General features: G+C 51.0%; 1 protein-coding gene across 1 annotated transcript; it reads right to left on the bottom strand.

The window, feature by feature from the left end:
* Window positions 1-759: 759 nt before the first annotated feature.
* Window positions 760-10,483, bottom strand: LOC128048778 (keratin, type II cytoskeletal 73). Its single transcript, XM_052641204.1, has 9 exons — window positions 10,037-10,483; window positions 8,606-8,820; window positions 7,727-7,787; window positions 7,025-7,120; window positions 6,118-6,282; window positions 3,442-3,567; window positions 2,834-3,054; window positions 1,817-1,851; window positions 760-1,016 (listed from the first exon to the last, which is right to left on the bottom strand). The coding sequence occupies exons 1-9, from the start codon at window positions 10,481-10,483 to the stop codon at window positions 760-762; spliced, it is 1,623 nt and encodes a 540-aa protein (XP_052497164.1).
* Between the last annotated feature and the right edge of the window lie 1,609 nt (window positions 10,484-12,092).

The following is a 12,092-nucleotide window of genomic DNA, read 5'->3' as shown; positions in this document are numbered from 1 at the left end:
CTGCCATCCATGCAAGGATGTCTTTCACTCAGCTCAAAGGTTACTTTGGGGTTCTTTGAAAGACACCGGGCCTCGGGTTCCAGGACATTGACCTCTATTTACAGAAGAAATTTTGCCTAAGAGGTAGATTCCCTTAGGAGAGAGAAGGAGCATGAGTTGTACAAATTTATTGGTAAGATGAGGAAGCAGGGAAGAAAGACCTGAACGAGGACAAGAAGGCACATGTTGAGAGACAAATCCCTTCACCGACGGGCCAGTCAGCAGGGTTTCTCCTGGCTGTAGTCTGCAGGGACCGTGCAAGGTAAATACAGCTAATGACCAAGGGTTTCCCCAGAGCTGATGCTGATCTAACAAGAGACTGTCCTTGCAGGTCTGTCAGTGGACCTGTAATGGTCTGTACCCATGGTGCACATGGCCAAATAATTACCTAAACCAGGGCACAGAAGGGGAAGCAGGAGGACTGGGATTGCCCTTGAGACAAAAGCTTCATCTGCGAGGGGCTTACAGCCAGGAAAGGGTCAAGTCTTTATCCCTGGCAATTCTGCAGGAAGGGGAGGCTGCATTAAGAAGCCTCTTTGTACAAAGGCAGAAGGATGGGCTATCATCCTGACTCCTTATTAAGAAAGACTAAGGCAGAGAGTTGCGAGAGAGGAGATGACAGTGGTGAGGAAAAGCGATGACAAATGTGATGGAGGAATTTCCTGAAGAAGAGAGTCCAGGAGAAACCAAAGCAAGCTGTCTGGACAGCTGTCTTTCACTTTATCTTGGGGTCTTCTTGGTGGGTGAGCTCAGAGCTGGGGTCTTTCCCGGCAGGTCCTTGATTTCACTTGTACTCCCCAACCTGCTTTTGGCCTCCCCGCGGGGGCTGCAGTTCCCACTGCCAGTGACACAGCCCCCCAGCAGGAAGCCATAGCCCCCGCCAACAGAGCTGGGCCGATAGCCATAGGTGCCGCTGCCGCTGTACCCAAAGCCGGCTCCCATGCCTGCGGTCCCAGCCATGGAGCTGCTGATGACGGCTGTGGAAGACAGAGGGAGGACTAATAAGTGTGTGTCCCAGGACAGGGCTGACCCAAAGTCCTCTCCAGCCTCCCAGCTCTACCTAGATTAAATGTGTCCCTCCTAAGTAATACTCCACATCAGCTGGGGACTTGGCTTTAGACATATGCTCAATTCCTGAGCAGCTCAAGCACCAGGAGAATCAGCCCAGATCCCACAGGACCCACATGCCCAGTGCCTTCTCATTCTTTGAACAAACAGGAGTAGCAGGAGCTTCCCCCAAAGAACAGATGACGCCTAAGCATCATGTAAGCCAGCAAATCTTGCGTTTAACTTAAGAAGACATTCTTAATTTTTTTCCAAAGAATTTCCTGAGTGCTTGATACAGGAGAGTTTTTGCCGGCTTCTCTTAGGAGACCAGGCTGAATCCTTTAGGGCAGCATCTCGACTGTTTGTGCACGATGTTTCTGTGCACACCTGGGTCTCACTCTGAGTGAGGAGGTGCCCTTCTTCCTACTCACAGCTTCCGGCATGCCGCAAAGCCAGGATGGGGGGTGGCAGAAGAGCGTGGGGCTGAGAGTCTTATGAGTGAGGTTTCTGGGGAAGGGCCCAGAAATGGGGAAGTGTGAAATGTCAGAATGTGATGGGAAGCAGACCCCATCAAGGAAGAGGCTGCAGGTCTCAGCACAGGAGATTAGGACAATGTTGCTCTAGCAGGCAGAACCCAGGCTGTTCCATGGGGGTCCTGGTGGTAGGGGACCACTTCCTTTGTGTTCATTAGTAGGCTAAAAATACTCTTTCAGAGGTGTGAAATACTCACATATGCTCACAGAATTGGTGTATTCTCCAGACATCCTGCAAGGGGACAAAAGCACAGGTGAATCTCCATCACATGGAATCTGAGTTACCCTCACCCCAGCCTGCAACCGTCAGCCAGGCTAGCGCAGCCTCCACAAGTCCTCCAGCTGGCCAGGTGGCATGACCTGCCCTGGGTGACTCTAAGCACCTCTCCCTGGTCTTTCCCCTAAGGAGATGTGTGACCTTGCAACCTTGGAGCCCCTGTGGCAACACCACCTCCCAGGGGCCCTCCTGCTGTGCATGCTTCTCGTCAGCCCATTTCTTCATCCCTATGAGGCTACTGTCTGAATAAATACATGTGTAGAAATACTAGCATCAGGTGTTGCCAATAGGAACTAACTTTATGACTTTAGGACCAATAAGTTCTCTTTTCTGGGTCTCATTCATAAAATAATGCCAGGTTAGAATGGGGATTTTCAAGTGTCAACACTTCATGTACTACCCTTTCAACTGTTGCTATGACCACGTATAACTCATACTGTTATATGTTTAGTATTTTTCATCGACTGTCTTCTGTGACCAAAAAAAATGCATTTCTCTTATAAGGAAGTTTTATATCAACAGGATACATAGAAAACCAGTATCGCTGGACCAAAAAAGAAAAAAAAAAAAACAGTAGCATTGAAAATAAATAAAACAAAAACAATTTGGCTAGATATTGTTGTCTGCTCAGAGACTTTGAACCTAGGATCTACCATCTCTTTACTAGTAGGGATATTTGCAAGCGTCAGATCAGTGTCAAATATACAAGAGCACCATGCTGAAGCTTTCTCCTTGTAGTCTGAAGACTAGAAAGAAAACCATAAAGGAAACCACCTCTTATTATCTGACAGGATGCTGTTTAAGGCTATGTCTGTAGGTGACCTAAAAAGTATCTCCAACCCCTCCAACAGCCTGCCACCCACCCCTGGGAAATTAAGTCAGAGGATTCCAAAAGTCCTTCCAGCCCTAACATTCTAAGAGCCCTCCCATCACCTACCTGCACTCCTCGCCCTCCAGCAGCTTGCGGTAGGTGGCGATCTCGATGTCCAGAGCCAGCTTGGTGCTCATCAGCTCCTGGTACTCACACATCATCCTGGCCAGCTCCTCCTTGGCCTGGAGCAGGGCAGCCTCCAGCTCATCCAGCTTGGCCTGAGCATCCTTCAGGGCACAGTGGCCCCTCTGCTCAGCGTCAGTGATGGCCGTCTCCAGGTTGGAGCACTGAGGACCAGGAGGTGGCATTGCCCCCTGAGTTCTAAGGTACCTTGAGCCTCCCTTCACGGCCCCCCTCCAAGTGCTCGCTGTGGTTGGACAACGCTCTATCCTGCCCACTTCCTAGAGCAAAGCCACACCCATGGGGTTAATGTCCTGTCAACCTGGAACTGAGAGGCTTGTTATTCTCAGCCCCTCGACTTTCTGAAAAGGCCTTTCCAACTGTTCCAGGATTCAGGTGGGAGCTAAGTATGGAAGGATGAGAACAGAGGCTCGATCTGAAGAAAGGAGTTCTGAGTTGGAAGACCGTGAGAAGAAGGGACATGGGGGAGAGTGTGTGATTGACAGTTCACCCCTCCCTTGGGAGTGAGCCAGGAGACCCCAAAGCCCCTTCACCTGCTTCTTCACACTCTCAATCTCTGAGCGCAGTCTTTGGATGAGCCGGGTCAGCTCTGAGATCTCATTCTTGGTGTGTTTGAGGTCATCCCCATGCCGACCGGCCGCCAGCTGCAGCTCCTGGAACTAGGGTGAGAGGGGCCAACTCAGGAACCTAAGCTCAGCCTAGCAGGCCGTGCCTTTGCCTGGGGAGTGTGGCAGAAATAGGTAGGGGTCCCTGCTTCACCAGGCCTATCAACACTCCCACTCGAACATCTGTTCTTTGGCTTGATTTATCTGTCTTCAGCAGAGATGATCTCACTGAAGATTTTAACTATAAGGACAGTCGAAAGTCTCACACCCTCTACACTGCAGCTTTGCAACACACTTTGATTATGATACTTCTCTGCTGATAGCTCCTCAAAGTCAAGGTGAAATTCAAACAACTCCTAGCCTGGCATCAAGGTGCCTTGAGATCTGACTCTATTAGGCTCTTCAGGCTCAGTTCTTACTGCCCTCATCCATCACCTATCTGGTTCTGCACCTCTGCCAAACAGTTTCAGGTTCCATAAGGAACCCATGTGCTCTTAAATCTCTGAGTCTGTGCACGAGCCCCTCCCTCCTGCTAGAAAACCCTTCCCCATTCATCCTCTCTTTTCCCCTAATCAGGTCCAGCTTAGCCAGGGCAGACTCACTTTCTCCAGGAGGCCTTCACTGGTCCCTGCTTGGGTGCCCATCTGTGCCCATAGTCCCTGGCATGCCAGTCTATAGATCTTACCACTCTGTACTGTGACCACACATTTCAATGTCTTTCCCATCAGACTCAGAATGACTGGGTGGCAGGGACCTTTAGTTTTATTTCTGAATTCCCAGTATCTAGCACAGAGTCTGGCTAGAAAAGAGGTCTGGTGAATGAATGAATGAGTGAACCAAAGAGGGAGCTGATGAGCCACCAACCTATTTTTTCTGGGACTTCCTCCCCTTCATAGCTCAGCTGAGTTTCAGGCTACTGGCAGTCTTGCTCGACATGGAGGCGCATTTTGTGTGTATGGGAGTGCGGGGGTAGATTTGGTTATATCCTATCACCATGGGTCACGAATTTGGAGTCATCTATTAGTTTGGGATTATTCCTGCATTTGATGTCATCCATTGAGTAATCGAGAGTACTCCATTTTTACCCCAGAATACGGAAATCTCCCTCACCTACCAGCTAGACAACCTTGAAAAGTGACATAAGGGGAACACAAAGAACATGTGACATCCAGAACTCCAGTGACTGTGCGCTGCCTGTCTGTCCCTGAGGGGTTGTCTAATATCTGGCTCCAGCATGGTCCTGGAGTCAGGGTTCCCTGGAAGGTAGGGAGCACTTCTCACTGCGCTCCTGTGTTTTATCTTTGGTGCTAGGTCAGGTGGCCTTCTGCATCTCTGCACAACAGCCCTCCTCACCAGGGCACTAAGTCCCTGATTCTGACACCAAGTCATCTCCTCCTGAGACAGGAGATTAAACTCCTGCCATTCAACTCCCAAGCCACCCCGAGCCCTTCTCATAAATCCTCCTCAACCAGAGTCACCTCCTGACTTTCTGTCTAAATGCTATGGAACATCAGACATGTAGATTCAGACCCAGCTCCGTCACTTATCAGCTAAATGACCTTGAAAAGTTATTTAAACTCCTTGAACCCTACTTCTTCACCTTCAAAAGGGGGGTAATAATGAGCATTCACAGTACTGTTTCTGGGATGACATTGATGCCATTCTGCTCAGTGAGTGCTTGCCCTGAGCTGGAGAAATCCTGGTGTGGGTAACCTTAAGAAAAAAATGAACCCACGTTATGTTTATGCCTAATTCTTCTAGAAGGAATCTGGGATTAAGCACTGGTCACTGACAAACCAGAATGATTGGGCCACATAGCCATCACTGATCCTGGCTGGAAGCTGGAATGTAGAAGGATCTGGGGACTGAGGACTTGAGTTTGCACCTTTATCAAGAAGCCTTGGCCTGAGTTGTCTTCTAGGCCATGAAAGCCTCCGTTCCTCACACCCTTGCAGGTCAAATCTTTCTGCCCCTAAGGTAACAAGAGGGCAGGGGGAGGGGCAAGATAAGGTCTCAAGAGTGTGGGTTTCCCTTGAGAAGGAGCCTGATAAACCTCAAGGACAATTAGGAAGTTGCCATCTTGATCTGAGAAACTAAATTATCTGAAGACTCATTTCCCCACCCACAACCCATGAGAGGAGTCAAGATCTAAGGGACTCAAACCTCCCCCTTTCTGCCTGGAGTTGGACTTGAATGAAAAGATAGGAGTGATAGGAGTGACTTGATCTCAGATGATCAGATAATTTATTGTCATTAACAAGGGAGTTGAGATGCTAACTACTCACGTTTTCCTTCTTCCCAGAATTAGTTCAAAACTGTCTGCCTCTAAAGGCATGGCTCCCGAGTTGCCCCACCCAGACCTAGTTCCCCAACCTCTGTCTCCCCAAGGTTCGTGCTTCTGTGACACACTCATTTGCACTCTGCTGTGTGTTTTCTCTGATGGCTTCATGGTTCCTAAGGACAGAGCTGCCATCTCTTCCTCCTCTGGGGCTTCCCCAGCACCCTGGACAATGCTGGGCTCCCAGTGACCATATGGGCCATGATGGGTCATGGGATGGACCAGAGGCCCCGGAACACATGCCCTTGGGGAGGTGTGCAGCTCACCTTGGTCTGGTACAGCGCCTCGGCCTCCGCCTTGCTCTTGAGAGCAATGTCCTCATACTGGGCCCTGACCTCAGCAATGATGCTGTTCAGGTCCAGGTTGCGGTTGTTGTCCATGGACAGGATGACAGATGTATCACTGGTGTGGGACTGCACCTGAGCAATCTCCTACAGGGCAACAAGGAAGCCTGAAGTGCCTTTTGTGAACAGAAGAATGTGCCGAGGTGGTGGGCCTGCCCCAGCAGGGAGCCCCCCAGACCCTCCCAAATAAACTCAAGCTGCGGTCCTTAAAACTTCCAAGAATGGAGTTCACTGGTCCCGAGGTTCCAACACTACATCTAAAACTGCTGGATGGTTTTGAAGTAGCCCAAGAAGAAACCAACCCCCATAACTGTCACCTGAGATCAGTCAGGAGTGCAGAAGGTGGAAGGGAGAGAGCCTGGCCACCACACAAGGGACAGTAAGGACATTTGAGAGCCCACGAATGGGCCAACAGGCTGAGGCTTGAAACTAGATGGTCACAGAGGTGGGAGAAAGGGTGTGAGGACTTTCACCTCCATCCCCGGGGGCTCATGCCTAAGACCCGAGGAAATTCCCAAGCCGCAAAGAGAAGACAAGCAGAAGTGAGAATATGCTTGGCTGAGGGTCAGTGGGGACCCCTTAGGGCCCCATGGCTTCCTGAAGGATAGGAGAGGGGACAGCTGGTGGCCAGGCTGGAGTGGATGGCACACATCATCGGATGTACCAAGATTGATGTCACTCTTGCTTTACTCTACAATGCTCCCAGCATCCCAGCACTGAAGAGTCCCTGGGTTCTTAAAGTTCCTGATGAGTTAGTAACCGCTCATTCACACATCTGTCCTTCCAGACGATGGAGCCAGGATAGGGACAGGAACTGGGGGAGACTTACTCCCTCATACAGGCACGTAAAGAACTTGATTTCTCTCTCCAGGGCATCCACCTTGGCCTGCAGCTCCACCTTGCTCATGTACGCCGCGTCCACATCCTAGGGGAATCCAGAGAGCCCCTGACATTGCCCTTCTTCAAGCCCAGACAGGGGTCTCCCAGGTGCTGGCCCCTCACACCCAGATCAGTGACTAGCTGCCCCAGAAAATGGAGTCAAGACACAAGGATCAAGAAGTGGCCCCCACCCGAACTCACTGCAAGGCCCTGAGCAGGTTCCTTACGCCTGGGGAACTCCTCTTGCCCCATCCAAGAATGGAATCTTTCTACTGCCTACTCTGTCCCAAAGAGAGTGTGGGAGAGAGCCCTACCTCCCTATGGTCAGCTACACCGTGGTCAGAGCTGAAGGTGAACCTGCAGCCCTTCTCAAAGCATATGCTGTTCCCCAGGCCACCATGGGCGTGGCCTGGGAGTGACGGTCCATGTCTGCACTCCTGCCATTTACACAAGACATAGGCCCGGACAAAGTGAAGTTGCTAGATAAACATCAAGGTGCCCCCAGGCCGCAAATCCCTCCACCTTCTCCGTGGCCCTTCAGCTCCAGGCCCTTCTGCAGGTGGTAGAGACTTCAGTCTTTCCTCTGATTCACCTCCCTCACCCCCTACACTCCTCACCCTGCTGGACCGAGGGACATGCATCCTGTCCTCACCTTCTTAAGCACCACAAATTCATTCTCAGCAGTTGTGCGCTTGTTTATTTCCTCCTCATACCTGCAGGAGAAGCATCACGATGAGAAGGGTGTGTGTGGGTGTGGGTGTGTGTGGGAGTGTTATCATGAAAGAAGAGATGCGATGCCCATGCTATGTACCTTTTAATAGATAGATATTATTTTAAATTTTTGCAAATCTTTCCCACTCAGGACTATGTGGCCGGCGTTATGGGCAGGGTTTGAAGCAACCTCCTCCTGGACCTGGGGGCTGGATGCCTTGGGTCTAGATTTCCTCTGAAGCCTGGAGAGTGAAAAGGTTCTTCCTCCTCCCACTCCCACAAATCACAGGAACACACCGCTGCCCCTCTCTCAGTCATGATTTTTGTGTCACCCCAGCTGCCTGACACCCCTATCAATAACTTCACCCCATTGCCAAGCATGAGTCCCAAGGAAGTCAGACTGTCCCCTGGGATAGGAGGAAGGAACATGGCCTAAATGTCTAGGGTCTGAGGGAAGTGAGAGGAAGCCCAGTGGAAAGTCCAGCTCCCTGCCCAGCTAGGAGGTTCCTGGGAACTTGGGGGCAACTTGAACAAGCTTAGGACCTGAGAGGCTATGGTATGTACAGCTGGGCTCTTGTGAATGGGGAGCAAGAGAGTCACCAACTAGGACAGCCTCACCACTGCCTGAAATGCTGGCTGTCCACTCTCTAATCCACCTGGCCACCCAGAGAAGGCCCTGATCCTGTCTGGGCAGAGGATCTCAGGACGGGTCACTCTCACCTGAGCTCAGTGGCCCTGAGGCCAGAGGCACACATCCCAGTGCCTGTGGGGAAAGCCCGGGCCCAGGAGGCAGTCAGCCTGGGCGCAGGGTTCCACTCACCTCTTCTTGTAGTCCTCCACCACATCACGCATGCTCCTCAGCTCCGAGTCCAGCCTCACCCGGTCCCCGGACAGCGTCTCCAGCTGCTTGCGCAGGTTGCTGATGTAGCCCTCGAGGATGGGCTCCAGGTTGTTCTTACAGTTGTTCAGATCCTGCTGCTGCAGCAGCTCCCACTTGGTCCCCAGCACCTGGTTCTGCTGCTCCAGGAACCTCACCTGGAATCCAGCCAACCAATAGTCAATGGCTAGAGGCCAGGGAATTTTCTTTCCTGGACAGTAGCCTGTGTTCCCTTACGTTACGTAGCCTCATTCCTCAGAAAATAACTTTCCTACCCCTTCCCACCCAGGTCCTTTGTCTGACTGCAGTTCTTTTTGGGGGAACAGCCACTGACGTCAGGGGGGGCCTCACTACCCGTGCTTGCCCCTCATCAAGATCTGTCTCCTATGCACCTGCCTGGACCAGTGTTGATGGTTAGCCTGATCCACCTTTCTTGGGTGAGTCCTTAGGCATGTAATCTGGCCATTCTGGCCTTCACGCTCTTAGGGACCCCTTCTCTGGGTTTCTGGTGGCCTGGCCTCTTGTCTCCTTCATCACTGCCTCTCCCAGCCCAGCCAGAGGCCGGTATCCAATTGATCTGGGATCTCGGGCCCTCCCATGTTGCCTTCATCTCTGGCTGCCTATGACCTCAGAGCATTTCCCTAGGGGGAGAACCAGCCTTTTCAATTTGCAGTCTATGAACATTCCACCATTCCCTTGCACAAAACTCTCCAGTGGTTCCACATCACCTACAGGGTCAAGCCCAAATTCCCTTCTTGTGCTTTTCCGGTGTTGCAGGCCTGTCCCACCATTCACTCAACACACACAAATCCCAGTTCTCCCCATTCTTCAGACAAGTCCCATCAGGCTACATGTGACTTTTCCCTCTCCTTAGGTTGCCTCTCTCCACCTCTGTCCTACTCATGCATCACTGCCCTACCTCACTGTCACCTGTGGTGAGCTTCCCCTGCTCCCCTAAGCTTGGGAAATGTTTACTTCCCCAAACCCTTCTACCCCTTTGCTCTTCAGTGGTCCTCAAACATGAGAGTGTCTCAACATCACCAGGGGGCTTGTTAAAACAGAGATTTCTGGGCCCTACTCCCAGAATTTGCGGTTCAGTAGGTATGAGGTGGAGCCTGAGAATGTGCATTCCCAGCAAGTGCCAAGGTGATGCTGACCGATAGCGGTTCATGGACCCCTTTTGAGAACCACTGTTCTAGCGTACCACTATCCCCATCTGCCTTGCCTTATAGTTTAGGGTGTATTATAGGTTATGAGTCTGTCTTTCAACCAGAGTCTGAGCTGGTCTGGGTCCCATGAGAGGAGGAGCTGGGCCTCAGAATTTCTAGATATCCTAAGTTGCCACAGACCTTGTCGTTCTCCAGGAATTCCCACCTTGTCGATGAAGGAGGCAAACTTGTTGTTCAGAGCCTTGATCTGCTCCCGCTCCTGGGCACACACTTTCTGGATCTTGGGGTCCAGCTCCACATTGAGGGGAGCCAAGAGGCTCTTGTTGACGGTGACTTGGTGGATGCCCCCAGGTGGGCACAGGGATGGGCACATGGGCCCCAGGACCACACTGCCAAACATGCTGCCGCCAAAGCCGCTAGCTCGGCCTCGGCTAAACCCATAGCCCCCTGCCCGCCCACTGCCGCTGGCCATGTTGAAAGAGACGCTCCGGGCACACCCCAGGCTGTACAGGCTCCGGCTTCCGAAGCCCCCGCTAAGCCCTTTGCTCCCTGCCCTGTAGGAGGGAGAGCTGCTCCCAGAGAGGACAACTGAGCATCCGCTGAAGGCCCCCTTGGCAGCTGCTCCCGACTTGTAGGTGAATTGGCGGCTCATGCTGGGGAGGCCAGCAAGCTGGAATGAGATGCCAACCCTTAGCTGCGATGCAGCTTACCAGCCTGCGGTCTCAGACGCCTCCTTTATAGGGCTCAGGAGAGAGCCACTGCCCTAATTTGTGGGCTTAGTTTGCCTGGAGCAAATCATTTTTTCCCAGCAAAATCAGAGACACTGTGCAAGTAACTTAAACCTCCCAGAGTACTAGGCTTGCAAGCCTTGCTCCTGTAATTTGAGTCTTATCTAATTAACATGGGATAATTAGGCTGACTGAATTATCCCTAGAAAGATCTTGAGAAGTTTGTCACAGCCTCAAAATTGCCCTTCCCCAGGACGTGGGAGTGAGGGGACCAGATTGCGGGGGTGCAGAGGGGAAACCTTTAATTGACAGCATCATCTGTGAGAGATTTCACGACTGTACCAGAATCAGATGGGCTGCACCCAGGACCCTGGCTAAGCTGCTTTTATGTGGTTAGAAAGAGGCTCCGTGGCTTGGCTTCCCAGGGTTCCCGGAGGCAGTCTCACGGCTGGCCTGGGCCATGGAAGACGAGCCCACCAGGAATCCAGGCCCAGTCCTCTGGTTGCAGGGCCCTCTGTGCCCTCCCAGGGGAGTCTCCTGCTCCTCTGTGCCAACCAGGCTGCCCTGTACACCTTTCGCTACACACACTGACTTTGTTCTGGACCCTCCCATCACTGCCACCCTTAACCTTAAAGTTATGGTATTGCCACCATTCACAGTGGCTAACACTGGTGCAGCGCTTTCCAACATTAAAATAGCTCCTCATACACAGAAGCTCATTTAATTCGCTAGTCCTGGAGAGGAGCTGTGAGGGTCCACCTTCCACAAATGGAAAAACAGGAGCTCATATGTTTGCTGTTATAGTTGAGGATCACATTTCATGAGCCTTTCTTTGTATGAGTCCCAGAGGAAACAAACACCAGGCCCTGGTCTTGAGAACTCCTTTGGCTGGTCTTCTGACCCCACATTCGAAGCTCTGCAGGCCTTATTTGTTTGTCCAGCCAGCCAGCCAGCCCTTCATGTGTTTGTTCATCCATCTGTCTGTTCATTTAACACACTTCTATTGAGAGCTGACTCTGTCCCAGGTCTTATCTAGGTTCTGGGGTCATAAATTAATAAGACAGAAACCTAGTTCAAAATTCTAAGGGAGAGGGTAGACATTTGAATTTTACCAGATCCTTGATATTACCAAAGTATATGACCCAAGAGTTTCACAATTCCCAATTCCAAATACATTCACAGTACATACTTTCCTCCATAAAAATGCAATTGTTTCACTAGGCAAGTGCTCAAATGAACAGTTTGCCAATCCCTCTTTTCCATTTCTGTGCAGATTTTGGCCTTATTCCGTATTATAACATAACAGTATGATGCTTCTACAACTATTGTACCAAGCAATTGCCAAATTCAACCTCCTCTTCTTTTTTATACAAAAAAAAAGCTGTTTTCTAGTGAAGAATAATCATTTTCGTGGACAGTCTCAATTTCACTATCAGCAATAGTCCTTAGTAATCTTTTCAGCCTTCTTTCACTAGACACAAAGGTTTTTTCCTCTGCACTTCACAGCCATGAAACAAGGCTGTGCTGTGATGA

Source organism: Budorcas taxicolor, chromosome 5 (genome assembly GCF_023091745.1).
Source record: "Budorcas taxicolor isolate Tak-1 chromosome 5, Takin1.1, whole genome shotgun sequence".
Taxonomy (NCBI): Eukaryota; Metazoa; Chordata; class Mammalia; order Artiodactyla; family Bovidae; genus Budorcas; species Budorcas taxicolor.
The sequence above is the reverse complement of the archived record's forward strand: the minus strand, read 5'-3'. Positions and strand labels throughout refer to the sequence as shown.

Coding starts and splice junctions, on each gene's coding strand:
- LOC128048778 (XM_052641204.1), bottom strand. CDS start 10,483: ATGAGCCGCCAATTCACCTACAAGTCGGGAGCAGCTGCCAAGGGGGCC. Junction 3,055..3,441: donor TTGAGAGTGTGAAGAAGCAG/GTGAAGGGGCTT, acceptor CCTGGTCCTCAG/TGCTCCAACCTGGAGACGGC. Junction 1,017..1,816: donor CACCAATTCTGTGAGCATAT/GTGAGTATTTCA, acceptor TGTCTTCCACAG/CCGTCATCAGCAGCTCCATG.